This window comes from Phasianus colchicus, chromosome 5 (assembly GCF_987193195.1).
Source record: "Phasianus colchicus chromosome 5, bPhaCol1.hap1.1, whole genome shotgun sequence".
Lineage (NCBI taxonomy): Eukaryota > Metazoa > Chordata > Aves > Galliformes > Phasianidae > Phasianus > Phasianus colchicus.
This window is the reverse complement of record NC_143440.1, coordinates 40,251,958-40,279,951: the sequence shown is the minus strand read 5'-3', so window position 1 is coordinate 40,279,951 and position 27,994 is coordinate 40,251,958. Positions and strand designations below refer to the sequence as shown.

Sequence of the window (27,994 nt, the reverse complement as noted above, 5' to 3'; positions counted from 1 at the left end):
CCTAATCTGATACCCCTTGCCCTGTACCAGCCTTTCTGAGGTAACACCACTGGGTGCTCCTCTTCCCCCCGCACCTTGTCTGCTCCTGCATCTTCCCCTTTACCCCTGAAGTGCTTCTGGCCCAGATAGCTCTTCCTGTTGCTGCCTTGTCTTGACCTGCTGTGCTGCTGCCACAATGCCACAGGCTGGATACTAAAGGGACAGCCAATGCTTGTCATTGGAGAGGGTCTGGAACTGGGCAGAGGGTGACGCGCAGAGGTGATGACTGCAGGCAGCAGGTGGGTGAAGTCATTTTATTCAAGGCACGGTCATAGCAATAAATAACAAGAAGGTACAGACCTCTGGCACATTCCTACAGTGTGGCAAACAAGGGCAATCCAAGCCTGAGCTCCACAGGACTCAGTGCCACTCGCAGGCACTTGTGTCCCCCCAGACAGGGAGCATCAAGTCACTGGATGGGGCCACCAGCATCTTACCAGCCCCAAGATGAGTGGCTGCAGGACACCAGTGCAGGGAGCTAGGAGCCCCCCCCATAGTCCCTTCTGGTTGCCACAGCCACCATTTGGGCATGTAGAAGCCAGGGAGCAGCAGGGCTACCAGCCTTGAGAGCTGAGACCTCCAACTCACTGCTGGGTGCTCCAGAATTTACACACTGTGCCCCCACTCCCAACAGCTTCAGTAATGCTGGGCAGGGGAAGTGGCACAGGGCACCCCTGCAATGCTGTTCTCTGGGGTCAGACTCCTCCATCACCCTCCATCACCCCTGGGGATAGCAAGGATTGGGGCAGGGCACCCTCCCAGAAGTGCAATGCAACTTTCCCTAGCAGGGGAAAGACCCAGATGAGCTCTCTCACATCCCATGTAAGGTCTTGGGCACCATCCCTGGGCACGCACCAGTTCAGCCTCTACCTCTACAGTACTGCACCAGAGTGGGGAGAAACTGCCTGAGCACTGCCCCATTCCTAGACAACTGGCACTACAGGAGGACGACTGACTCATGGAAAGAGACAGGATTTCAAGAGTCCCACCTCTGCATTTTCAGAAGGTAGCAGATGGGTCCCCCACTGGCACCATCACTATTCTGCTAGCAGCTGCCTGCCATGGCTTTACCCCAGCAGGAAACCACCCAGGCACAGCCGAGCTGTGTGTGCTCACCCTGTGGGAACAAGGATAGGGGTGCAGTACCTGCTCCTGCATCCAGGGCCCAAAAAGCCCAGGGATGCTGCCTGGGCAGGAGCAGGTGTGCACACACCCAGTGCAGCAGCATTCGTGCTCCAGAGGCTCTGGACAAGCCAGGGAGTGCTGCCAGCCCCCTGTTGCTATTGCAATGAGATGGAGCTGTGTGGTCCCCACAGGCAGCCCCGAGGGGAGCGTGGGCAGCAAGAGTGGGAGGATGGGAGCCACTAGTGAAAGGCTGCTGTTGTCATGGCCACAAAATACACTTGTCCCTGAAGACCGGAGGGCACAAGCACACTGTAGCAGCAGAGGGAGGGCACAAGGAGGACAAGCCCTGCCAGGACAGTGCTCTCAGCACTACTTGGGCTGGGGACAGCACTCAGGGCTATGGGAGGCAGCAAGATGGCTGCAGCAATGGGTGGGCAAGCAAAGTTTTGTCATGGCTGAGGGGATGTGTGACCATAGACAGGGCCTTCCTCCTCCCCTTGCAGTACAGCCTTTCAGGGAGACCTTACCCCAAACCCCTGCAACCTCTCTTCCCCATCCCAGACTGGATGAGGCAGACGGGGCTGCTGGGGTGCAGGGTGGCCAAGCCTGTCTGCAGCGGCAAGGCCATGCTGCCTTGCACGGGCTGAAGTCCCTCCCTCACATAAGTCTTGATGCCCCCCTGCTCCAAAATCACCCATGTGTGGGTCCATCAGTGAGGTGGGCGCCCACTAGTGTTGGCTCTCAGCCTGGGAGCAAGATGCTCACTGGTAGTGAGGCTGGCTCTCCATCACGGGGCCGGTCCTGTACTCGCCTTCCACTGTCTCCAGCTCTGTCTCAAAGTTTTGCAGACCACAGTCCTCCCCATCCTCTGCCAGCTCCAAGTGGTTGCCCATGGTGCCATAAGACTGGTGTGCCGGGGAAGCTGCCGGTGTCAGGCTCAGCTCGGGCTCCTGCAGCACTGTGGCCACGAAGAGCTGCCCCAGGGGAGTGAGGTCAGGGATCAGAAGCTAGATGCAAGGGGATATTGTCCCAGGCTGGGAGTGAGCTGGGGGCCCACAGCAGGGTTAGGGAGAGGTACTCACATTGGAGTTGGGAGTGGAGGAGACGCTGCTCCGCTCGGCATCAGTGAAAGTACCCTCGGACTGATCAGACATCTGCAGAGGGGAGACAGGAGGAAGCCGCACAGGGGCAAGGGGAAAAGCTTTGAGGCACTCCAGCCAGAGCAACATCCCTCACCGAGGCTGGGTCCAAATCCCAGCCAAAATAGGATTCATCCAAGTGGGCTAGAAATGCTGGCTATGACCCTCCTAACCACAGCACCACACAGTGCTGATGTCCGGAAATGGGGAGCTCCTTCATGGGTACCAAAGAGCTAACTGCCAGGGCCAGGACCGATCCCTGCCCTTGTTCTGATCCAGGTGTAGCCAAACTCTCTGACTCTGCACTGCAAATGCACCCAAGCAAAACACAGAGTGGGAGATGGAAAGCAGCTGCCCATGCTCACCTGGTAGCTGGATGGTTTCCGTGGCTGTAACTTCTTCAAGCAGAGGCCAAAGAAGGAGAAGACAATGCAGGAGAGGAGGACCACAAAGGTAAAGAGGGTGACAGGGCGGGTGGGACCTAGGGCAGAGACACGAGCTTAACACACGAGCCTCCAAGGACCTGCTGTACACCTAGCTGAGCCTCAGGCTGAGTATGCTGGGGGTCCTCTGAGCTCTCATCCCCCTCTTCCAAACACTAACTGATACCCCTGCATCTTTCAGGTCTTCATCATGTCTTCCCATCCCTTTTTCCACCCCCTACATTGTGTCTAACTCAGAGGTGACACCATCATCCCTCAAGAGTGCAGCTCATTCCCCAGAACTTCAGACTGCTGATGCTGAGAAGTGGCAAGGGGCAGTCCCAAGCTGTCCCTACCAAGGCGCAGGACGGAGAAGAAGAGCAGCCAGAACATGCAGAGGATGGGGGCCACCACGACTTGGCTGATGGCGGCGACATGGAGCCGCTGGTTCAGCTTGGTGGGGATGTACACATAGTAGATGTTGTATCGGTCCACCATGTGCTTGAGCAGCATGTAGAGCAAACCTGTTGGGAAGACAGGGGATCTTTGGTGGCTGTTCCTTGCAAATTTCATGGGAAGTCTCCACAATGCTACTGATAGCTGGGGCAAGCTGCTCTCAGCATGGATGGGGATACAGTGGGGCCATACTCACCAAAGGGGACAATGATGGGGCAGGTGATGCTGTAGGTCATGACGACGGAGAAGATGCAGCAGGTCCATGCGTACTCCAACCCAAACTGGAACTGGTAAGCTTGGCTCTGAGACACAACCAACAACATGTTACTGCCTTTGCCTCTCCAGGTGCACATGATCACCCGTGTATTCAGAATAAGCCGGGGCCATGTACCCGCTTGATGTGGAGCCGCTCGGGCTCTGACTTGGCGAGGCAGAGCCGGGCGGTATAGACGAGGAGGCCAGGGATGCGCAGCAGCTCCATGGCTGTCCCAATCAGGCTGGAGGTGACAACGTAGTTGACGAAGAAAGCGCCATTGTCTGGGAGGAAAACACACCTGCCCCATGGACAGGGAGGGTGAGAGGGCGGCAGAGTTGGTGCTGGGCTCTGCCCTGCAGGCTCTCAAGTTTTGGGGAGAAGGCCTTTACTCACTGGAACTTGATGTCGGCCTGGTCCAGAAAGTGGGTGTCAAAGAGCCAACGGAAGAAGAGGTCCAAGCTGGGGGAAACAAAGGGGCAGATCAGGAGAGGAACACAGAGCAGTGTGGGGGACATACAGCCTGCACCTGCTTTGCCTTGCCCTGGGTTCAGATCACACTTAATGAAGCCAAGACTATGCAGATACCTGACCTGGTCCTTCTGGGATCTGCTGAAGGACTCAACACAAGCCAGGCACCAACAGCACCTCAGGCTAGCTGTGGCAGCCTGGGACAGATCTTCACCTACTCTGTGGGGTATTTTCTGTCTGTGCCCATCTGGGTGCAGCTTGGCATCACTTTTCCTTCCCAGGGACAGCCATGCATCATCTGTGATGGAAGCATCTCCTGTCCCTCAGCCCTCTCAGGCTCACTTGCAGGGAGAAGACAACCCCAGTGTGATGCCCAGGCTGCAGGTTGGTCTGTACCTGGTCAGTCCCAATGAGGGCAAGATGATGACCATGAACACCAGAAAGAAGAAACACTTGTGCATGGTAAGCTGGTTCTCACTTGACCTGGGGAAAGGGGAGAAAAAGAGAACCTTGCACTCCTCGTGTGTGATCACAGAATCACCAAGGTTGGAAAAGACCCACAGGATCACCTAGTCCAGCCATCCACCCATCACAAATAGTTCTCACTAAACCATGTCTCTCATCACAATGTCCAAATATTCCTTGAACACCTCCAGGGTTGGTGACTCCACCACCTCCCTGGGCAGCCCATTCCAGTGCCTGACCACTCTTTCAGAGAAGTAGTATTTCCTAACATCCAGCCTGAATCTTCCCTGGCACAGCTTGAAGCCATTCCCTCTAGTCCTATCACCAGATACACAAGAGAAGAGGCTGACCCCCAGCTCACTACAACCTCCCTTCAGGTAGTTATAGAGAGCAATAATGTGTCCCCTGAGCCTCCTCTTCTCCAGACTGAACAATCCCAGCTCCTTCAGCCGCTCCTCATAAGGCCTGTGCTCCAGACCCCTCACCAGCTTTTTGTTCTTCTCTGAACACGCTCCAGGGCATCAATGTCTTTCTTGTAGTGAGGGACCCAAAACTGGACACAGTACTCGAGATACAGCCTCACCAGAGCTGAGTACAGGGAGACAATTACTTCCCTGTTCCTGATGGCAATACTGTTTCTGATACAAGCCAGGATGCCATTGGCCTTCTTGGCCACCTGGGCACTTTGCTGGCTCATGTTCATGCCCAGCATCAATCAATACCCTCAGGTCCATTTCCTCTACACAGTCTTCCAGCCACTCTGCCCCAAGCCTGTAGCATTGCCCGGGGTTATTGTAGCCAAAGTGCAGGACCCGGCATTTGGCCTTATTGAAACTCATCCCATTGGCTCCAGCCCAGCTATCCAGCCTGTCCAGATCCCTCTGCAGGGCCTCACTACCCCCACACAGATCCACACTTCCAGCCAACTTGGTGTCACCTGCAAACTTACTGAGGGTGCACTCAATGCCCTCACCCAGATCATCAATAAAGATACTGAAGAGGACACGCCCCAGCACCAACCCCTGGGGAACACCACTCATGATGATGCTACTGGGGCTCCTCTCATCCAGCATGGCCCTGACCAGTCTTAGAGGAGCATGGAATCTCCTTACCTTGTCCAGTGTGACTCAAAGAAGGCCGAATAGTAGACAAGGAATGGCAGGAAGACGGAGAAGGCCCAGAGTAGCAGCGTGGGGAAGAACTGGGTAACAATTGGGTTCTGCAGGAAGAGAGATGGTGGACACCCTCTTAGGACTCTGCCAACTCCAGGGAGCAACAGGCTGTGCCTGCCTACACTGCCATTGCTCCACCATGTTGCAGGCAGCTCCCCGGGGCAGGTGTACATGGAGCAGCCCTTCCATGAGCAGGGATATGTTCCAGGAGGCAAGAGCTTGAGGACAGCCAAAGGCATCATGAAAATATGCTAAGTTCCCTTGCTCTTCCAACAGCTCCCATGTCAATAAGCAGGAAAGCAGTGTGCTGCCAGCAGCTTCTGACATCTCCTGGAGCTCTTCCCACCCCTTTTCTCCTGCATGGACACCAACTTGCCCTTCCCCATGGACACAGACACCAAAGCTCAGGCATGCTCAGGGCTCAGGACTGTGTTCCAGGGACTACCTTGAGGCTTTCCACAGGTCGTGTAACATTGAACATGTCCATGGTGTTGACGATGATGGCCGGTGTGGTGAGGAAGAAGAGGAGGATGAAGAGGCAGATATTAAGGAGAATAAATCGCACCCACCAGGATGTGCCACGGACTGACAAGTTCTCCCTGTGGGAGGAAAATATAACTTGGATGCGGTGCAGAGGAAACACTGTCTTGGGTCTTCTGTTTCAGTCCTCCAGTGCTTTGTGCCCTGCTCCCCACACCAACCATCCCACAGCCCTTACTCTAAGCCTACTGTCACTCTCCTTCCTATACTGCTGCATCACAGATACAGAGCTCCCAGGATCTGAGTATGACCACAGTGAGGCCTGTGCTACAATGATCCCTTGGTGTAAGACTAGAGAAGTCACAGCCTGGCAATCACTCCAAATCTTGTCTGATCCTGCAGCCTATGGAGCGATTGTTCCAATTACCGTTGGTAACTTCAGCTATGACCACAGAAAGGTTCTTCAGCCCCTGTCACCCTGGGAAGGTGCTCTACAGCTATGGATATGGTTTCCCCTTCCCAACTGCTGTCCCTTCCTCTCTCCATTCCTCCCACCCTGGCAGCTCACCAGATGATATCGCTGGGTGCTGGAGCGTAGCGCACACCCCACTGGTGCGACTTGACCACGGTGGTCACGGAGGACTGCTGGGGGTGCTTCCGACAGTGAATGCGGCTGTAATCTTTCAAAATCCTGCAGGAGGAAGCTCAGGGTCAGGTCTGAACCATGGGCTCGGGATCCCCCGTGCTTCTCATGAGTCTCTCCCTGCAGCTCCAGGCAGGCAGAGACAGACTGGTTGCCTGGATTTGGCTGGAGGAGCTGTCAAAGTGCCCCCTGCTGTCCCCAGAAGTGGTAGTCCCATCCCACATCACCACCAGGCTGTGGGCCATGCTCGCACCAGCAGGCCCACGGGACACTCACACAGCTGTCATACGCTCATCCTGGAAGGTGACAAAGGCCATGTCAAGCCGCTTCAGCGTGATGCGGTTGCGTTCAGCGTTGAACTCATCTGTGAGCTTCTCCTCCAGTTCCCCATAGTACTGCTCAGCATCCACCTGGGGGAGCAGCCAGGGCTGGGACATTGGCAAGCCACTGTGCTGCCTGCAGTTCTGCCCACACTGGGACCACGTTGCCTGCACCCCAACCCTCTGCTTCCTACCTGCTCAAAGCCGCAGAAGCGACAGCAGAAGATCCGGGCACAAGGGTGGGTTTTGATCATGATCTTTCCCTCTTTCTGTGCCTTGGTGGTGAAGTAAAGCCGGCCCTTCATTGCCTTACGCCTGCCAGGAAACAGATAGGACAGTTCTGCCTCCATCAGACAGACAGGTACAGGGTCCCCATGTACTCACCTCTCTGCATCCAGCTTCATCAGCTTGCGCACATCAAAGCAGAACTGTACGTTGGTGACAGTGCAGCTGGGATAGGCCTCACTGTGGGCACATGAAAATGATGGCAACAGAGAACAGTGACAGGGATTGAGACAAACTTCCCTGTAGGATGGGGACATTCTGCTGAGATGAGGCTACTCACTGGAAGTGCTTAATGATAAGCGAAGGATCTGTGATCTCCATGGGAATGTGAGTAACCATCAGTGTCCGGGCGACCTACGGAAGGAGAAGAGGCAGAGGATGGGGCTGGGGTCCATGGACCATTCATTTGCTATCTTGTTCAGCCCAGATTGCAGTTTGTGGTCATATCTTCTGCAGTACAGAAAGGGAAAGGATGTGCACTAAGGGAAAGGGCTTAGACATTATTGTGCACTTAGGTGGATGCACAAGGAGTTGCAGAACCCACAGCCTTTGTCCCTTGCTGGCCTCCCGCATGCTGCAGGAACAGGAGAGCCTGTCGGCAACTGCCAGCCCCAGGGCCTCAGCTTCAGGGCTTGGCTAGACAGCCAGCTTCTGACAGCTAGACACAGCTGAGCTCCAGTCTCTGGGACAAGGCAGCAGAACATTTGCCTCCAGGCTGCCAGACTTTCTCCAGAAGCAGGAGACAAATGACTTTGTCTTTCCACGTCTATCCAGGTTGGAGCTGCTTTTAAAGCTTCCTATACGTACAGCAGAGCACATCCAGAGTTGTCCATCTGAGCTGAAAAAGGCAGGGATGGTGGCTGTGGGGAGGACACAGCTCACCTTCTCATTCTCTCTGTATTCCAGGTGGATGGAGTGGTGAGCCATGCAGAGGATGGTGAGGATGAAATAGATGAGGGCAAAGATGCTGTGCAACCACAGGAGACGATCTCTGGAGGAGAGAACTGCATCAGCTCACGCTGCAGCAAATGGACCAGCGTGGTGTTTAGCACCTTGCCATAGCCACCCAGCCAACCGGCAGAACCCTCTGAGCCTGCTGACAGTGCTGGAGACCTAAGCCAAGAACGCATGTGGTTCATACAGACACACAGCCTCCCACATGTGCTGTGCTGCTCACATAGGCCAGGCCCCAGAACAATGCACTGCTGCAAGCACCACATCTGGGTGCTTGCAGCACTGCAGCTGCACATGCAGCTGCCCAATGCCAGAGCTACGTACTGTGTTGGGATGTTGGCGATGGTGGTCCGGCCAAAGTGAGTGGGGTTGTGTCCTGCAGGAGAAGAGGACAAGCAGGAGTTTATGAGAATCTGGTGCAGAGAGCATCTTCTTGCTTGTAGGGCAAACGATGCCTGTGGGCCCTCTTTGCTCCTCCTGTCCTCCCATCTCCCAGGTCCCCAGCAAGCCCCCACCACCCTGAAGAACCATAACTGATGGAAGGGTCCTTTCACCCCCCAACCCCAAAGTGCAGTGCTTGTGCCACCCTGAGGCTGGGATGCACCTACCTAGGAGGTCCCCCGAGAAGTTGACAGGCAGGATGACGGCCACGGAGAGCACACAAACCAGCATCAGCAGGACCAGGAGGTGCCGCTGGAAGGAGAGGTAGGTGGTGGCGTCGATCCCACACTTGCTCTGAATTTCCTCATCCCTGGGAGAGAGCGCTGGGGGTGAGTGCTGGGGATGTCACCACCACCACTGTCACCACCACTGTGGTCCACTGTCATACCCACCCTGGGGACACTAGGGCTCACAATGGAGCTGCTCTAGCCCCACAGAGTCCTTGAAAACTCATGGCATCCTGCCTGCTACATGTGGGATTTGGGCACAGAGGCAATGGGCCCTCAGGCTGCCATCCCATTGTAAAACTGGATCCTGCTGAGAGACACTGAAGCCCTGTCCTTTGGGGCAGGAACCTGGAGTCAGCAGAGCAGTGGAGGACAGAGAGAGGGGAGCCTCTGCTCTCTCCCCTGGGGGATACTTCAGCAGAGCTCTCCTCCATTGCTCTAACTCTTGGACCACCACCCACAGGGACCAGCTCCCTACAGCATGACCACAACACTGACAGTACACACTTACTTCATCTGGTAGATAGAAAGGAGCCAGGAGCAGAATCCCTGAAAGAGGAAAGAGACAAGATGAGATAAGGGCCACCACCCCCAGAGCCCTAATACGGAGCTGACCCTGGGAACTCTAGGGGCTCTATCTCCTCCTCTTTGCCCCTTTTCTGTGGGGGTTTATGATGACCTTGAATGCAAGGAGCTGCAGGCAGAGCCCTGTGGGATGCCCTCCTTTCCCCTCCTGTGAGACCTGACCCTGCTCCTCCTCTCCTCTCCCCAGCTTTACCCAAGGTAAAACTACTCCTCACTGAACACAGACACAAGTGACTTTACGTAGATCTCCTGCCACACTCTGCTTTCAAGCATTTCATTTACTACCTCCAGTATACGTTGGCCTCACAAGCTCTCTGGCAGATTTCCTGTTTCTAAGTGTCTGAAAAATAATTTAAGTATTATTTTTAAGCTTTCTACAAATGTTCCTACAAACTCCTCTTACTCCTTCCCTGGAATGCATTTTACACCTAACCTGGCAGAGTTCAGATTTTCCCCATTTGGGAACTGCTTAACTTTTAAAAGGTGCTTTCTTACATCTATAAATCTCCCTTAATCTGCTTTTTAGCCACGCTGGCTTTCCTTTTGTTTTTTTCTCTCTTATTTTTGATGACTAATATACATCTGCACACAATATCCAGTATGATGCCTTTAAATACTTATCCTGCCACCTGCAATTATTTTGCTCCTTTACTTTCCCTGCCTAGTTATTTTTTTTAATAAGTTCATTTTTTTTAATAGCTACAACTGTAATTGTTTTTGAACTTTTGTTATCAAAAGAGAGAAAGAGACAGCAAAATGTGTTGGACTGTGCTTGTTTCTAGTGTAGCCTGCTTTGTGGCTAATGCCACTGAGAGGAGAAAAAAGCACATTTGCAGCAGTGGCAGAGTGGTAGTGAGGGTAGCTCTGGGTGCCCTCATAGCACCTCTGGCAGTGAGTGCCCTGGGCATCTCAAAATGGCTTTACTGAGAATGCCAAGAGCAGCTGCAGACTGCCATATGGCCTCTGCCATAGCTGCTGTGTACTTACCACGTCCTTATTGTCGACATCTAGGGGGCTGCTCTCTGATGGGGACTTCTCCTTCTCACTTTGCTCCCCGTAGAAAAGTGATGTCAAACTTTGAATGGATGAAAAAGAAAGAAGTGAGTGAGGCACAGGAGAGGCTGCAGAAAAGAGAGGGAGAGCACCCACAGGGAAACCACTCTGAGATTTTCCTCAGCAGCCCAGCTGCTGCACTGTTCAGGCAGCATATCCTGCCTGAATGGCACTGAGAGCCATGTCACCACATGCCCCATGTCATCACTTTTCCTGCAGCAGATAATGCCTGTGTTCCCCCCAGCCAGGAGCGCTGGCTTTGTAGCTAGATCATCACCTCTGGCCTGGACAAAACAGCAGCACTGTCAGGATTCCTCTATGGGCTGCACCACAGCCCCATTAGAGAGGCTGGAGCCAATCACTGGCAGTAGCCTTGTGGCTTGCTCACCTATCATTGTCCATCAGCAGTGCCAGGCGCCCATAGTCCCAAGCCGCTTTCCGAAGGCAGGAGAAGATCAGGAGAAGGAGCTGGAGGAGGAAGGAAGGGGCAGTGAAGGGTTTTGCCACAGGATCTCACCATCTCCCTCCTTCCTGTTTTCCTGCTGATGGGCCCACATAAAATTCTCCTCAAGCCAGACTGCTCTTGTTCCACGACCTCACAACTGCTGCTGCAGGTAACAGCACAGACACTGACACAGCGCAAGTGGCCTCTGAAGCCTCACATATCTTGAGTGTACGTGCACCATGAAGACCACTGAAGCTGGATCATTTCCCACTGTGGCAGCAATTCCTGAGGTGCTGGTGACCGCTGCTTCTGCAGCTGCTCAAGCATCATCTGCTACCCACCACAAAGTGTGCAAGGCTCCTGGCCACCAGAGCTGCATGACCAAAGCAGCAGGGTGCACCAGCACACACTTACATACTCGTGTGGCTGTCACCACATCTGTAACACACACCCGTGCTCACAACCACCACATCCACAGCCTTTCCTGTAGCCCCAGGTGAAGCCCACTATGGGCCTTGGCTGAGCATCATTAGTTGGATGGGCAGAAAAAGTCCTCATGTGCACAGGGGTTCAGTCCCAATCCCACCACATCTGCAAAGCACCAACCTGCAGCACCACAGGAGGACATTTACCAGATGTATCTCTGGCTACCCAAATACCAACACAGCAAGGACTGTCCCATGGAATCAGAGGAGAGGGCTGGAAGAACCTCACAGCTACTTGGCTCACACAGATCATAGTAACAGGGCACTACAGGGACCCAAACATCTTCTGGTTGACCTCCTTTCTCAAGGAGATTGTCTCCAGCATGGTTGAGATGTGGCAGCAAGGCTTCTTTTAGGACACAGCTATTCCTGGTCTCCCAGGGGTGCATCCTTTTAGGGGCTGGGACACAGCAAACTGAGTTTCCAGCTCTGACCCCCATGTTCTCCCAGGAGTCTTTGGACACGACACCCTCTTGGTCTGCTCACCAGCCAGAGGATGAAGTTGATGGCAAGCACAGTGGGCACACCACCAAATGGCAGCCCTTGCAGGACGGTGCTGCGTGAGCGGGCACTGAAGCATTGCTCCTCAGTGCTGTTCACCAGGGTGTCCAGGAAGCTGAGTATGTCCAGTGAGGTGGGGCCAGCCCCGTCCAGCGCTGGTTCCACTGAGTACACGCTCTCCATTGGTGCTGTCACAGGCCTCACCCTGCAACACAGGGCCAGGATGAGGATAAAGCAGCTGCTGCTTGAAAAAGGGTCATGGCTCCCCCTGGTACTTCACAGAGGTTGGGAGCTTGCTAAGGACAGGGAGAGGATGAAGCTAGGTGCTGATCTTGCAATTTCATAGAATCATTGAATCATTAAGGTTGGAAAAGATCTCTAAGATCATCTAGTCCAATCCTTCCTACCATGACCACTAAACCATGTTACTCAATGCCATATCTCCACAGTTCTTGACCACCTCCAGGGAGAGCCATTTCCCCAGTCCTACTAGCTACCAGGGAAGGACTGTGGCACACAGGGCAGAGGGGGGTTGACGAAGTCTCACAGCCAGCTCTTACCCTTTTCCTTACCCGCATTAAAGCCCATGCTATTTGGATGTCTCCATCATACCTGAGACAGGTCTCTCACCACCTCTCCACTCAGAGTTCAGCCATGGACACCCTGTTGCAGTCAGCAGGTAAGAACGAGGACTCAAAGCATTTGTTTGAGTTTCTGAGAAAAAGAAATGATGATATTAGCAAGGGGGCTGCTGGGGCTGCCCTTCATTAATTCCTGTCAGCCAAAGCTACTGCTTGTAGGACATAGTCCAGGCCTCCCTTCTCCAACATCACAGTCTGTGTGATTTGACTGTCATGGGCCCACCCTTCCATTTTCCCACCAGAGCAGGATTACTCCTTCCAAAGCTTCCTCCACTTCCTCTGGGAGCTGATGGTGCAGGCTACAGTCACTGCTAGTAGGAAATGCTTAAAGGCCATTAACAGTCAAGGTTGTGTCTTACTTCCAAACCTTTTCTACTACTGTGCTTTGGAGGAGAGCATCCTCTCCAAACCCACAGTTTGGGAACCCTGTGAACAAAATCCCACAGAAACCAGTGTAAAATAGCATGATCATTATTAACAGGGATACCGCAGACTTGTGCGCCAGGATGGTACCAAATGGTTGCTGAAGCACAGGAGGAGAGGATCAAAAACCTCTCTGTTTAGGGACAGACAGGTTACCAACATGAAGGGGAACAGCCAGATGAAACATTGTGTTTGGAGGCCTTGAGCAACCAAAAGTAATTTTGAAGTTGATTCTGCCTTGAGCAGGGGTTTTTATCAGATGATGTCCAAGGGGTCCCTTCCAACCTTGGCTATTTTGCATCTCTACTCCTGGGGACTTGAGCTCCTGACAAGGTGACCTTCCGGCCTGCCTGGAATTTCTAAGGAGTTAAATGAGTTCCTTGTCCCGCAGACACGCTGAGCAGAGATACTGCGACCACAACCTGTGAGGCTATGTGAAACCTCACTGCACCCACTCACATGGACTCTGCGAGCTTTGTATTTTTGCCTACACTGCACACAGAGTCACTGTTGCAGCCCCTGCAGCCACTCAGCCCCAGCTGATCACTGATGCAGAATGCTCCTTGCCCACATGGACAGGACAGATGAAGAAGAGCAGGAGCCACAAACTGATTAAGCAGTGATGGAGGATGCAAACAAAGGCAGCCAGCACCTCGAGGTACCTGGGTATACAAAGTATTTACGGCATTTTTTCCCATCAAAACCAAACAAGAGAAAGTCTGCTTCAACACCAAAGGAAATCTGATTGAGAGGTCCTTGGGGATCACAGGGAGAGCACACACAAAATACCTCAGCTTAGAAAGGGGATCTTCCTGAGCTCTACAAGGATTTGCTTTTGTTGGGAAACATTTACTGCAGATGGGTCAGTGTGACAGATGGGAGACTACAGCAGCACATGCATCCATGTGCTGTGGCCTCAGTCTCTGCCTTTTAGACCACTCAGTTTAAGTTCTTCTTGGAGGTGCGCAGCCATATATGCACTGACATGGCCAGTCCATGGCATCTGGAGACACCTCAGCCCCAGCTGGGGGTATGAGGGGACAAACAAGCAGCAGCCATTTGTTCCAGCCTGGCTGTCTCTTGCTCGCTGTGAGACCACCGGGGCCTGTGGCTGGGGTCAGCCCTTTCCTACAGAGATGTTCTCAATCTGTTCTTTCCATGTGCATATCTTACTCCCTCCCCTCCCCATGTAAACAGCAGAGCCATCACCATCTGGCATTTCCAGCTGCTAAATAATTCATTGCCTTTTTGTTAACACAGAGAGAGTGTCTCTGGCCGAGGGAGCTGTTGGACCTTCAGCAAATAATCAAGGAGACTCTTAGCAACCTCTGAGTCCCTTCTGCCACCAGCACTCCAGCACCCAGCAGTAGGACCCTGCAGTTTCTCTGTGCTCACATCCATAGGGGGAACACACTGCTGCATCAATGACAGGAGAGGACTGGTGAGAGGATCGGTGTGAGTTGGCTTCCCCTATCAAGTCCTTCTTGCTGCCATCTTTCACTAATAGCAGGCTGTATTTGCTGTCACTCCAAGCCTTCCTGCCTGCAGGATTCCCTTCACCTATCTAGTGCTGGCAGTCCCTGTTTCTCCACCCAGCAGTACTTTATCAATGTCAGTCTTCCTGCACAGAGACAATTAAGGAGCAGGAGAGGCCTAAAGCCACCAGGACAGCTCTGTCCCCCCTCTCTTGAGCACCTTCTGCTCCAAAGAAGCCATCCCATCATACTCACTCCTGTTACACAGTGCTTGTAGCAAATCACATCTCCTCTGAAGATGATCTCAAGCTCGCTTTCCTGCCTTTTCACCAGTTCCTTCAGCCTCAGATTCCCAAACCAGTGCCTTTTTGGACCATTTTTTCCATCTAATCCCAACTCTTACGGTGCTGCTCTTAGGAGAACTTCTGCAAATTGCATAGCAGCAGCACTACCATTACAGAAACTGCTGGAAACAACCAGATAGGTAACTCGCATAGGAACAGCGCATGCAGCAAAAATGGCAAGAGAAAATTTCTGTTCCTGTGCACAGTCTGAGCCCAGACCTGTAGCACATGGGCAACCTCCCTCCAGAGCAGAGGTTCCCATTGTGAGAGGTTGCATGGGCACTGTAAGTCAGATAGACAGCTGCTGCCAAAAGACCTAAGCCACATTTTCACATCAGTTTGAGATAACACAGTACTTTGCAATATTCTGTTAACAGCACAGAGAAGTCCAACCAAGTGCATAGAATCAGCATAGCAGTTCCTATTTGCTGCCACGCCGCTGCAGGGAAGCTTCCTGCCATTGTGCTTTTCCTGACCTTTACGGGGCAGCAGAGGAAATGGTGTTGTTAACAACAGAGCCAAGTGGGTGTATTCACATCCAGGGGTGCCATAAGAGCTCCCTCTTAGCGGTTTATGGCCAGTGTCAGTCACAGCCAGGCATCCCTTGGGCAGGCACTGTCCCCAGCAGTGACAGTGACAGCCACGTGAGGAAATGCAGAGCAGGCAGGCCTGCAGCTAGGAAAATGAAGCAGTAACAGACAGGCAGGAATCACAAAGCCCTAGCCCATCAGGGTCTTACAAGAGATATGCTAATACAGGGTTAGGAAATGTACAGGGTGACAGAAAAGCACTTGCTCCTCCTCTTGCAATGGCTGTTAATGGGCAGTGCATTTATCAGACTGACTGTTCAGAATGATTTGTTGGATAATTTCTATGAACCATTTGCAGCGTGTGAGGTTTGCCTTAAATAATCAGTGCCCTGATTGCTTTGTTTATATACCAGCATCTGCTTCTCCTCTCTGGTTGGGCGGGCACTAATCCAGAAAATCAGATTTCCAATTAAAAATCAAACATTTATTTTTCGTAGCACAATTTTATAAAATTTGTCTTTCCCTTTAGACTTTCTGACAGCAAATTCATTTGTTAGGGCATTAAGGGAAAGCCAGAGTAGCAAAACACCAAAACAAAGCTTTGGGAGAGCTCAGATAACTAAACTGGGCTTCTCCAAGTGCCAGTGCTCGCTCAGCCTGCACATGCTGTTTGGGCAGGATGGACTCACTAGTTTTTGTGGCTGGTACCTGCTTCTGGTCAGCAGGGAAGCCAAGCTATAAATTGCTTGCCCGATGTCTCCTGGAAAGCCATCATCCCGCAACATGAGTGCTTCTCTTTCTTCCCAAGGAGCCGTGCCCAGGCTGCAAGGGGGAAAATGAGGACTGATGTAACAGGAAAATCAGGTCCATGCCCTTCTGTGACCCCGGCCATGCACCTCCAGCACCTGGCCTTAGCCAGCAGAGAGTGGGGCAGGATAGGAAACATAAGCCATTGCCACTGACTCAGCACAGCACAAGGCTGGGGCTGGGAAGTGTGATCCAGGCCCTGCACTGAGCTCAGCACAGCCTGGCCAAGGCACAAGTAGCAGCACCAAAGGGCATGGTGACCTCTCTGTCCCTGCAGCTTGGTGTACAGCAGAACAGGCATGCTGCATACCACATCCAGCCCTGAGTGGGCATGATACTGAGGACACTATCCCCAGGGCACTGCCTCCAGGACACAGCTCTCAGTAGTGAAATTGAAGAAGGTGTTACTTATGCCAAGCCCCAAAGCATTTTGCTCTGCTAAGACCATGGTACAGGCAATTCCCCAGCAGAAGGCTTCTGTCTAGTCTCCATCAGGACAGATACTGGGTCAGAGAACATATACCAGCTCTGTCCTATTAGCCTGCCAGAAAACAGACATCCTGCCAACAGGGAGAAACAGGCCAGGAACAGCAACCTGCCCTGCTGATCAGACCCCGAGTCAGTAAAGTCTGGAAACAAATGACCACCTGGCAGCAGATGATTCCTATCAGGTATAACCACCTGCTCAGAGACTCATTTTGCCATCACCGAGCAAGAAATGACTGCATAGAGAGGTGACAATGACACAGCAGCTGATGTCCCTTTTCCCTGTACATCCCCGCAGTGGTGGTGCCCTCCTCAATTGCTGCTAACCAGCTGTCCCACCAACAGGCATCATCTCATCTCCAACACCCACCAACACCAGCAAGGCTGACAAGTGCTGTTTGGCATCAGAGGCTGAGGAAAGCACCTAGAGGCAGATGGCTGCTTCCACTATAGGGGTGACCATGCCCACATAGAGCAGGGTGTCATGCCAGAACAGAGAAGAGTGCTGCCTCCTATGGGATAAATCCTACATCTTGGAAACATGGATATGGCTGCTTGCAATTTGCAGGTCACATCTGCTGTTCACACCAGCAGAAGGTGCCAGAAGCACTGTGGGCTCCGGAAATGAGGAAAAGGGAAGGTAAGAGAGCAACTCCTCCCTCCCCAGGCTCCTCTCACTACTCAGGAGCAGTGGGAGGCGGCGAGGAGAGTGGGAGTTTGGTGTGCTGCATTTCCTAAAGCCACCTGCTGCAGAGGCTTCTCTCTATCTGCAGCATAGCACAGCTCTGCCCAGCTCAGCCCTGGGCAGTGCTGGGGTGGGCAGGGAGCCTCCCCAGGACAGGAACCAGGCCAGGGTTGTGCTTGTGGTGCTCAGTCCCCCACACCAGGAGCTGGGGAGCCAGCCAAGCCCCCACCATGGGCTGGGGCTCCCCTCCAGTTTCTAGGCCCTGCCACCACCAAGCGCAGCTCCTTATCCTCAGCCTCCCACCTTACTCCTGCCCTCTGAGTCTTTCCTTCAGGTTCTGCTGGACATCTCCCTTTGCTTTGCCCTTGAGCTTCCAGCATCCACGGTACCCCTGCATTTGGCTCAGCTCCTGGAGCAAAGGAATCCTCCTGTCCTGCCCAGCTCACCACTTGGTGAGCACAACAGATTCTTCCTGCAAGCAGTGGGTTATAACACCATATATACGCACACACAAGATGTAATTTTAGAGCGTTTGCAGAGCTAGAACACTTTCCATTGCCTGAGCTCAGTGCCAGGAACACAGAGTGAGGTTCGGGCTGCAGCAGGAGCCCACAGACACACATCGCTTACCAAACGTGGCCCCAGCACGGCTCTCCTCCCACCTCTGCCAGGCTTCCAGCAGCACTGGGTAACACCAGATGACCAGGATGAATCACACCACCCGGTGTGTGGGATCTGGCAGCGCTGCAGAGGCTTCACCCAGGGGGTTACATAACAGGGCTGCGGCCGGGCCTCAGCTTACAGCCTTGGGTCAACACACAGCAAAGGGAAGGGGAAGCCTCTGGTTGTGGGCACAGCAGCCTAGGAAGGGAAGACAGGGATAGAAGGTGCTCCCCAAAGCTTCTCAACCCCGTGGGGACCCATGACACGGCCACTCCCCTCCCCAGCATGCAAGCAAATCTGGTCCTTGAATGGGAAGAGGGTGGATGCTGAGCCAGGCTCCCAGCCTCATCCCCCAGCCTTGCGCAGCCCACGCAGCCCGCAGAGGGAGAAGCGGGAAGCGGCTGCTGTGGAGAGAAGCAATTCTCCAGGCAAGCTGCAGGCTCTGCAAGGTACACACTGTTCCAGCCTCCTCCTGCTGTCATGGGTGCAATGGTGAGATGGATTGTTCCTGCCACCTGTCCCCTCTCCAACACCACGTACCCCCTGCAGGGTAGGGCAGGGCCTGGCAGGGCAGGCAGCCCCTCACCTCCTCAATCCACTTCCTCCTTCCCTGCAAAGGGGACACGAGGAGCTGAGCAGCTCCAGAGTATCAGAAATAAACCCCAGGCAGTGGGAGGGGGATGAGATGCCTGCTCTGTCCATGTCCACCATCCAGCAGTGCCATACAGCCAGCGCAAAGGTTGGATGTGACAGAGGAAAACACGAGAAATGGCTCATTTCCCTTACGGGAAAGAAGGAAGTGTCACATCTGGGCGCATACAGAGGCTGGGGAAAGGACTAGGCATGGGGAGGAAGAGAAAGTGTGGGTCAAGAGGGGCAGCACAAAGGCAGGATCGGTGATGCTTTGAGCACAACTCACCCTCAGAAAAAGGCTACCTGGGACCGGGGAGATGAAGTTGATGGACATGTGGAAATGTCCCCTGCCACTGGGATGTCCTCTGGCCAACCCAAACAGAGACAAAAAGCACCAAGCCCTGTCACACGCAGAGCAAAATCATCTCTCTGCAGAAACCAGTAGCAACATTCCTTTCAGCAGGGCCTTAAAATTACCTCATTGTTTTGGACGAAAGAAACCTTGGAAATTCAGCTGCAGGAGCTGTCTGAATAAAGTGAAAGTCAGAGAAAATCCTCTCACACAGTAGCTGCTGGGATGAACTAACCCTGAAACCTAACTACCCTGGAACACCAGGACAGTTGTAGGCAATAGCAATACACACACAAGAGATGGCATGGTAATTACAGCATGGCAACATTCAGCAATATTCTTTAGAAGTCCCATTACTGTTTTTTTGTACAGCTTGGTTTAACTCTGTGTGCAGAAACACACGCCCTGACCTCCCTGCCACAACTGAGCTAACCTGCAAGTCCTTAAAATGGAACATTCTCAGGAGGTGGCACAACCACCCTAACTTCTCTTGGTGTTGTTCACTCTGCTTTGCTTCTGAACAAGGAAGAATTTGATGAAATGTCATGAAAGAAAACAGAAGAAATTAAAAACTTGGATGGAAGAATTAAAAACTTGATGAAAAGCTCCCAACAGAAAAATCCAAAGAAAGTGCCTGATCAGATTAGTAGCAGAGCAATATGAAAGGAAAAAAGCAATAAAGAGGACTTGGAATCAGAACAAATAAAAGAATTATGACTTTCTGAAGCACATATCTGACAAAAAAATAATCAAACATTGTCTGAACTGAAAACCAATTTAAAACTTGAAATTGTAACAACCTACATGCTAAAACTTCAGATCACTCTAATCTGGGAAAAAATAAGTAGAAACACACATAGTATGTTCTTGTTATCAGAGATATGCTCACTGGCTGAGCAGCTGGAAATAAAACCTGATGAACTACATAAGCAGCAAAATTTTTCTTTAAAAAAAAAAAAAAGCAGAGGGGGGAAAAAAAATAATCAGTTATTTGAGTACAGAAGTAAGTTTATTAAAAGTTCACAGAATTCCAGTGAGCTCAAGCAGGAGTGCCTGCTTCCCTTTCCAATTCCAATAAAAATGAGTGTGAGAGGACAATCTCTGCTAGTTCTGAATTCTCATAAAGCAATCAGGTCATATCCTGGTTATATTCTATTCCTCCTAAATTCTAATAAAATTCTGTTCCTACTGTGGAGTCATTATTGTTAAATTCACTGTATTTACAAATAATGCTATCACAAGATGTTTTTTTTAATGGACACAGATTTTAAGCAGTTTTATTTGGCTAACTAGGAATCATTTTTCAAACGCTTGCTCTCAGCATTTGGAATCAAAATTCATTTTCCACCGAAATACAGTTGGAACAAATTTATGATAAATAATGAAGGGAAATCTAATGGGGAAATGTGTCACTCACCATCTTCTAATATAAGAACTACAGGCATTAAGAATTGAAACAAATGCATGTCATGTTATAACCTCAACTCACTTAAGCACGGTGCAGCACCCTGCTCAGCCAGAAGTACCACAACTTACACTAATCGCCAAGAATCAGCTTGTCCTTAGGCAAATAGCAGCAATCCATAAACACAGAAAGATTACAACTAGGCAATTACATCAGTGATTTCTGATCATTCATTTAAATCGTGACTTTGGCCCCTCCATCCTATTCAGCAGCAGGCTGAGAGCCAAGCAAGCAAGGCATGAATAAACTTACTCTCGAGTCTAAGAAGCACGGTTCATTCTTCTGCCTTTTTTTTGCCACTTCCATGTAGTTCTGCCAGTTGTGTCCTCTCCTCAAGGAAAGCAGCCCAGAAACAAAAGGAACTGAGTATGTTCCCAGCCTGGAACCCGTGAGCCCTGGAAATCTCTTACTGATGTAGAGACTGCTGATGCAGGCTCGGAGGAACTAGACAACCACCCCCATTTCTGGTTGTTTCTCTGACACTATTTTGGGGATCACACCATGGCGACCAAATTTCTCAGAAGATGCAACTAACAATCATAGAAATGCTGAGGCTAGAAGGTATCTCTGGAGATCATCCTGCTCAACCTCCCTGCTCAAGGCAGGTGACCTACAGGAGGCTGCTTGGCCGTGTCCAAGAAAGTTCTGAATATCTCCAATGACAGAGACTCGGCTCCAAACCAGAGCCATATTGAGCCCACGCTGACCTGCTGCAGACAGGTCCTCCAGCCCAACGGTCCCAAACCCAGGATCACTGGGAGCTGGGATCCCAGCTGCACTGGTGCCCTGTGATCTTTGGCCAGCCACTTCCAAGTCCAGTGTTTCACTCCCTTAGCTTGCCAGCCCTCATGCAACCTCTCAGCACCTCCAGTCTCCTACTACCACCTTCAAGCACACACTGTAACAGTCCCTGGTAGAGGAACTTTCTACTCTCTCTTAGGAGGAACTCAGAATTACCTGCAGATGTTTTTCCCACCTCTCATACCCTGCTTTTTAGCACTTGGGGGTGTAAAGGAGCCTGGCTCATTCCAACTCACCCTTCCCCATGACTCACCCAACCTATCTGCAGATAGCAAGACACAAGACATGAATGCTGACGGTAAGGGAATCAGGTCACCTAAAGCTTCACATGCTCCTACTGAGCAGGAGCACTATGTCTCCTCTTTGGTTCTCCAATTTAAATATATCGTCACAGGAGACCAAACTACAACAGCTCTAGAAGCCCCTCCTTGGCCAAAGCAGGACTCATGGGGACAGTGCTGGGAGCTGCAAAAATGATCCTGGTGCTGAAATGCTTCCGTACAGTGACATTTAAACTCACTGGAGACTGAGCAACATTACAGTAATTTCAATTAAGAATGTGATTTCCCAGCCAAAGAGGCTTGCTCCGCAGCCCTCAGCATGGATGCAGCACTTAAGCCTGTACAGCCATCCACTGAGAGGGCCATCGGGGCAGGCAGGGCGGGACCATGCTGAAGCTTCTGTAACCACCACAGAGAGTCACAAAAACTAGACCCAACAAGGAGGGAAGTGCTGGAGAGGGGAAGGTAAAGCAGGGGGATGAGAGAGGAGAACTCACGAATGAGGTCTCTCTATCTCACCTCCTGCCGTCTGCGTGAGGAATCCTGTGGGATCTCTCACCCATTAAGCACCAACAACCACGTCCTGGCTGTGGGAAGGGCTGTGCACAGCTACCTCGCCCCAGTTGATCACATTGTTGTCATAATGGTGTGAGTAAACTCACACCATTGTTGTCTCCTAATAACAGGGGTGATAGCAATCAAATTTACCAGGCTGAGCTGCATTTGAAGCAGTAACTTAAAGCAGTTTTTAAAAGACATTTAGGCACCTTAAAGTGTAGGTAGATGCCAGAGTGGTCGTCAGAAGCACTGGGGAATCTCATTGCTGGAGGTCTCACAGCTGGGACTGAGCGCAATAAGGCCGCAGCTGAGGCAAACTGGGGCTGGAGCTGCTGCACAGAAACCAACCAAAGAGAACAAATACGCTCCACCGCTTCCCCTGAAATGATCTCACAGCAAACAGCTTTTGATCTGAGCTCAGTACATAAGCAATGCAATGTTTTCTTCAAACTTTTGGCTAAGTACGTTAAATATATTTACAGCAATTAAGCTATGTAGGTAAGAGTAGCTGTTTCACCAGGCGCAGGAGTGATGACTGCAGAAGGCTTTGGTGTTTGCAGGACTCATGGAGGAGTCAGCACTTGCACAGTAAGCACGGCGATGCCTTCATATGAGTTTAGGTGATTGATTAGTTTAATAACAACTGAATTCACTGGTGGGTGTCAGAAACATTTCTCCTTCTCCCTGCTGCTTTGGTGAAGTGATCACAGCCTGTGAAGACGGGTATTTCCTGCGAGGAATATTTAAAGCAGACACTCCTCCTTCTACAACTCTTCAAATTCTGGCTCTGGAGCTGTGCTGAACCCCAATTCCTGTGTCTGGGCCCACAAGCTTGGATAGCAGAGGGGCAGTGGCCCAGCAGCAGGCCTCATGCTCCCTGCAGGCCACAGTGGCCAACGTGTGGGCCTGCCAATTCACAGAGTGTTTTGGAGAGCAGGGACAGAGGGATTGGTGCGATATCATGGGAAAAAAAAAAAAAAAGCACTGAAAAGGGACTGAGACAGTTATGGGAAGAGCAGAGCCAACATGCTGCCATGGCAAGCAGGCAGAGGTTTAGGCTTACAGGGAAGCCAGAAAAACCCATATGTGCTATGGAGTCAGAGGCTGCAGGGGTCAGGCAGCCTCCATGCTTTTATTTATTACTCATTTGTTTGCAGAGGGCTGTTTGCCAGGCTACTGAAGACAAATCCTTCCTGACAGAGCTGCCCCTGCTTCCCTCTCCATCTGCTCAGCGCCGGCACCGCTTTGCAGGCAGCAGGGCCAGCAGGACAGACTCAGCCCTGCCCCTGCAGCACTTAGTCCTGCTCCCTCCTACTTCTCCTACACCTTCCCCAAACTCCCCTTTAAACAAAAACCACAGCATCCCCCTCCATCCCAAGCAGTACTTCCTGCCTCCTCCCCTTCTCAGACAGGCCTGCACCAGCATTGTAAGGCCCAGTGCAACACAGGGCAGGGTTCCATGGAGAAAGGTGATCGCTCCCACCCACCTGCCCACCCAGTCTTCCCCTCCCCTCCTGTCTCCACACCCTCCCCCCACTGAATTCTCACAAAGAGGAGAAAGCAGAAGCACATCTCCACGGTTCTGGAGATGGCAGCAATGCAGTTAAAGGAAAAAAAAGATGTTCATATTAAAAAACCCAAACAAACAAACAAACAACCCACAAAACAAACAAACAAACAACAAAAAAAAAACCAAAAAAACCCCCAACAAACAAACCAACACCAAAACCCTCAGCCAAACAAAGGTGCCTCTTTCTGCTGGATAACACTCTGTGTGTCAGGGAGATCTCTGCATTGCACACTCCTATGCAGCACCTCTGCCACGCGGGAGGACATGAAGCGCAGAGGGGAGAAGGCACGGCAGACAGACCCGGGTGAAGTACAGCGGGGAAGAGCAGCTAAGACAGCGACGCGACCCTACAGCCCCTTCTGCTGCGGTTACCGCCGCCCAAAGCCGGGGGCGGAACGGGGAGAGGCACCTCCGGCACCCCTCCAGATGCGGTCCCCGGGCGGGCCGTGCGGCCGGGATGACGTGGGGACCGAGCACAGCTGTGGCACGACACAGCGGCGGGATGACATTTCGGCTGGCACAGAGGCGGCGGCACAGGCACCCAGAGGGCTCCCTCCCTCCTTCCCGTGCCGCCGAGCGGCTCCAGGAGCCCGGGGCAGCCCCGCACCGCGCCGCGCCCCGCCGCCCATCGGTCAGGTGCAGACAAGAGCTACGCAGAGCCACGCCGGTACGCGCCGCAGCACGCGGGCGGGAAACGGTACCCAGAAACCTCCTCCGGCAGCAAGCCGGCCCCATCCCCGCGTCCCCGACCCGCGTAGCCCCTCCGGCATCCCACCGCCGCCCGCCGACATTCCCGGCGGATCCCACGGCGCGTCAGCCGCGAGCCGAACCCCGGCACGGCTCCCTCCCCTCCCAACCGCCCCGCGCCGGCCGCCGCCCCGCGCCCGACACCGACCTGCCCGCCGCTCGCTCCGTTCGGGGCCCGCCGCCCGGCCGCCGGGTGCCCGGCCCCGGCACGGGAAGAGGAGGGGGTCGGGCCGCCCCGCCCCGCCGCCCGCCCCGCTGCGGCGCCCCCCCTCCCCGCCTCTGCGCTGCTCGGAGCCGGGCCTGCGCTCCAACGGGCCCCGCGGCTCCGGCTGGGGGAGCGCTGCGGGCCGGGCGGCGCGGAGCGGCCTCTGCGGCAGCCGGCCGGGGAAGCCGCAGGGCGGTACGGCGCGGCACGACGCGCGTTGCGGAGCGCAGCGGCGTTCGCTGAATCTCTGCTGCGGATGCGGCGTCGCCCGGTTGCGTGGTAGCTGAGAAACTTGGCGGGGATCCTATCGGTGCCGAGCGACCGTAGGGTGGGACGGGGGCCTGAGCCGCCAGGGTGCAAGGGGGCTTCGAGAGCCCGTTCTCCCCCAAGTACCCACCGCGCTCCTTCTTACCGAGCAAAAAAGGCGAAGGAGCAGCAGCACGGTGGGCTGCAGATGCTCCCGGCCTCCCCGGTTCCCGTCCCAGCCGGTGTCGGCAGCAGCCACCAAAGGGTGACCCCGGAGAGGTCCCACTGACATCCTGAGCGCTTCGTTGCTGCTGCCCCATGGGGGTGCCCGGGTCCCACACACGTGGCTGCAGCGCTGAGTAAACAGCACCTGAGGCACTCTCTAAAAGCTCGTTTAGACTCATTGGGTCTCTTTCGGGCTGAGGAAGTGCAGCCCAGCGAAAAGCCCCTGCCCGTTAGGGGACCTAAAGCCTGACGAGCACAGCCATGAAGGTACACTACACGAGGGAACCAAAGCACACAACGAGCAGGCAGTCAGGAGCCTCCCTTCGTGCTGGGAATAGACGGCACCGCTTCTGAGCTATGGGAATCCAAGAAAAGAGAAAGAACCAGCTGTCCCCCACAGCGCCCTTCCTCCTCTTTAACCTCCTCACGGCTGCAGCCCTAGCATAGCACTGCTGATGGTGCAGGGCAAAGCGGGGCACAACTGGATGTCCACCAATAAAATGTTATACTGTCAGTGAGACCTTTGACCCCAGCCTGTGGTTTTGAGAAGCTCCCATAGCTAAAGCAATGTGACTAACAGCAGGAAACAGTAGAACAGACAAGGACTTCCATCCCTCTCTCTCCATCTCCCTCAGCCCCAGCAGCAGCTGTGATGCAGAGAAGTTGCTCAGCTGCCCACTCACTCCCTGAGAGCCAGCACTGGTCTTACAGTGTCACTCAGGCTCTGAGGCCATGACAGGTCCTCATGGCAGGTGACATGGGCTGTATCAGGACTCTGCAGGCTGCACAACACGTGCTCTGCAAACACTGAGCTGCAGAGGCTGTGGGAAAGACAAATTGATGGGGTTTTCTAAAATCACTTGTGGCAGTGGATTGCTTCTGGTTCCCCAGTGCAAGATTCCCATTTCTCAGTGAGTACAGACTGTATTATTCATAAGCCATGGCTTCTCTGGTCCATTGAGCTGGAAAGCAAAATGCTCCATCATTTAAACTGGCAAATGCCATGGTAAAGCACTGACTCCTGAGCAGAGCTGGTCTCCTTGGCTGGGACCGTGACCCATGAAGAGCATTATGGGTATGGTCTTGCAAGGATTGGAATGTTCATGTGCTGGCTGTTCCCTGCCAGGTTGGCCCAGCAGGGTGCACTGGGTCTTGCCTGGAGGCAGATGGTGGAAGGAGAAAAAGCAGAGTTTAGATTTGGAGCCCAGGGGAAGAAGAGCAGGCAGAGAGGTAGCCATCCCCTATGAGGCACCCTGCACAGGTGCACTGCAGTGCAGTCTCTCACCATGCCATGGGTCAGGTAGAGAAGCCCTGCACATGGTGCTAGGTTAGAGCATCCTCTATACAGCCTTGGGTGCAGCCCCCTGCTTCCTTGCCTGCAAGCTGTTTCAAGGACAGAGTTGTAACTGGAAGGATTTCTTCTCATTACATGGTGTCTATCCTTTACAAGCAGGAGTTTATTCTCACCCTGGTGACCAAGAGGGGGTTATCCCCAGATAGAGAAGGAAGCTTGTACTTGAGGGAATTAACCCTGCAATCACACAGTGCTGGGTGGTTCTCCTCTGAGGCTGACATCATACAGCCCTGCAGTGCTCGGTCTCATTGCAGCCATGAGTGCTCAGCATTTCTTTACACTGGGCTCCAGAGCATTGGGAAGACACTCAGCAAATGTTGCCCAGGCAGTTCAGTAACCACACAAGACAAGTGCTGTTGAATCCCACCTAAGGCAGCCCCTTGGATGGAGGCAGGAGGCTACTCCCTGATCCTCCCCAGCCTTTTCCCTTCCTAGTACTGCCTGTCACCTTCCAGAAACACCTCCCAGCTGCGGTAGCTAAGGAAACAGGGCTCCTGCAGGCAGCAGCTTTTTTTCATTGGGTACCAGCACTGCAGCCTCGAGGGCTCCCGGGGAACTGAGATGTGCACTCAAGGCTATGGCAGTGCCAGTCCCACACACAGCCATATAGAGCCTCTGTCTGCCCTGTGTTGATCCCAAAGCCTGAACACAGCACATCACTCCCCACTTGTACCTCCCAGCAGTCACACCAGCCACCTCTACTGTGTTAATTAAGAAAGTTAATTTCTTAATTTACAAGTCTCACCCCAGACCATTGCGGGGCTCTCTGAAGGCAGCTTTCCATGGGTAATAACAGAGACATGGGGACCACAGCTGCTAAGACAGGAAATAATTTCTCCTACCACCAGCTCCCTCGCGGGTTGCTATGTGCATGCTTGTAATTTCAGATTTGCTTCAAATATCACCCGCTAACCGGGCTGTGTGACCAGGCACTAATCAGTTACATTAAAGTATGCTAATTGGTTCTTCTCATTTGCTGCTCTGATGGGACAGCATGCCTCGATGCTTAGAGGTGTGGCATTTCTCCCCAGCTCTCAACCTCCTTTCTTCAGCTGTCCTCAGCAGTGAGGTGCTCCCGAGGTGCCACCCCCCCCACCACAGCCCCCACCAACAGGCAGCACAGGTGGCCCAAGCCATCCAAACCACTGCTATGGTTCCAACACAACTGCTCATGCTGATGAATGATGAATGCCAGCCACCCTGCTTGCAGCCACTCTGCTTGCAGCCATCCTTGCCTCCAGCAGTATCCCTTGGGGGTCCCACCTGCTTCTCTGTCCCTGCAAGCAGAGAGTGCATCTCCTGCCCAGCATCCTGCCATCTTCCTCCCTACATGCTGCCTTCTGCAGCACTGAACATTTAACTTACCCCCTCGAAGGAAGACAAATGGGAGATCAGCCCCACCTAGGCCTGCAGGCTTGCACTTTTGTGCATCAGACTTTTGTGCATCAGACATCCATGCATTCCCTGAGAAAAGTCTGCCCTGGTGTCAGACCCACTGCCACTCACCTTTCAGTGACAGATGCACTGACTTGGCCTTGTGCC

General features: G+C 53.0%; 1 protein-coding gene across 3 annotated transcripts; it reads right to left on the bottom strand.

The window, feature by feature from the left end:
* Window positions 1–9: 9 nt before the first annotated feature.
* On the bottom strand, window positions 10–27,986 carry TMEM63C (transmembrane protein 63C). Of its 3 annotated transcripts, none has more exons than XM_090141426.1 (24): window positions 27,959–27,986; window positions 12,574–12,675; window positions 11,947–12,166; window positions 10,919–10,998; window positions 10,465–10,552; window positions 9,404–9,441; window positions 8,833–8,975; window positions 8,549–8,600; window positions 8,153–8,261; window positions 7,551–7,624; window positions 7,370–7,450; window positions 7,180–7,300; window positions 6,942–7,075; window positions 6,591–6,713; window positions 5,988–6,141; window positions 5,483–5,589; window positions 4,302–4,388; window positions 3,831–3,896; window positions 3,573–3,735; window positions 3,378–3,483; window positions 3,082–3,249; window positions 2,669–2,784; window positions 2,247–2,318; window positions 10–2,171 (listed from the first exon to the last, which is right to left on the bottom strand). In XM_090141426.1, the coding sequence occupies exons 3-24, from the start codon at window positions 12,142–12,144 to the stop codon at window positions 1,926–1,928; spliced, it is 2,526 nt and encodes an 841-aa protein (XP_089997552.1). In that variant the 5' UTR covers window positions 12,145–12,166; window positions 12,574–12,675; window positions 27,959–27,986; the 3' UTR covers window positions 10–1,925. The 3 variants fall into 3 exon arrangements, with proteins under 3 accessions (XP_089997552.1, XP_089997551.1, XP_031449023.1); XM_090141425.1 differs by lacking the exon at window positions 27,959–27,986 and adding an exon at window positions 24,571–24,668; XM_031593163.2 differs by lacking the exon at window positions 27,959–27,986 and adding an exon at window positions 24,571–24,668 and having other exon boundaries at window positions 10–2,138.
* Between the last annotated feature and the right edge of the window lie 8 nt (window positions 27,987–27,994).

What these genes read in the sequence shown, in the direction of transcription:
- TMEM63C (XM_090141426.1), bottom strand. Translation starts at nt 12,144, where the DNA reads ATGGAGAGCGTGTACTCAGTGGAACCAGCGCTGGACGGGGCTGGCCCC. An exon ending in ATCGCCAACATCCCAACACA is followed by an intron (nt 8,262 to 8,548) that starts GTACGTAGCTCT and finishes TCTCTCCTCCAG; the next exon opens with AGATCGTCTCCTGTGGTTGC. An exon ending in ATGAAGCTGGATGCAGAGAG is followed by an intron (nt 7,301 to 7,369) that starts GTGAGTACATGG and finishes GTTTCCTGGCAG; the next exon opens with GCGTAAGGCAATGAAGGGCC.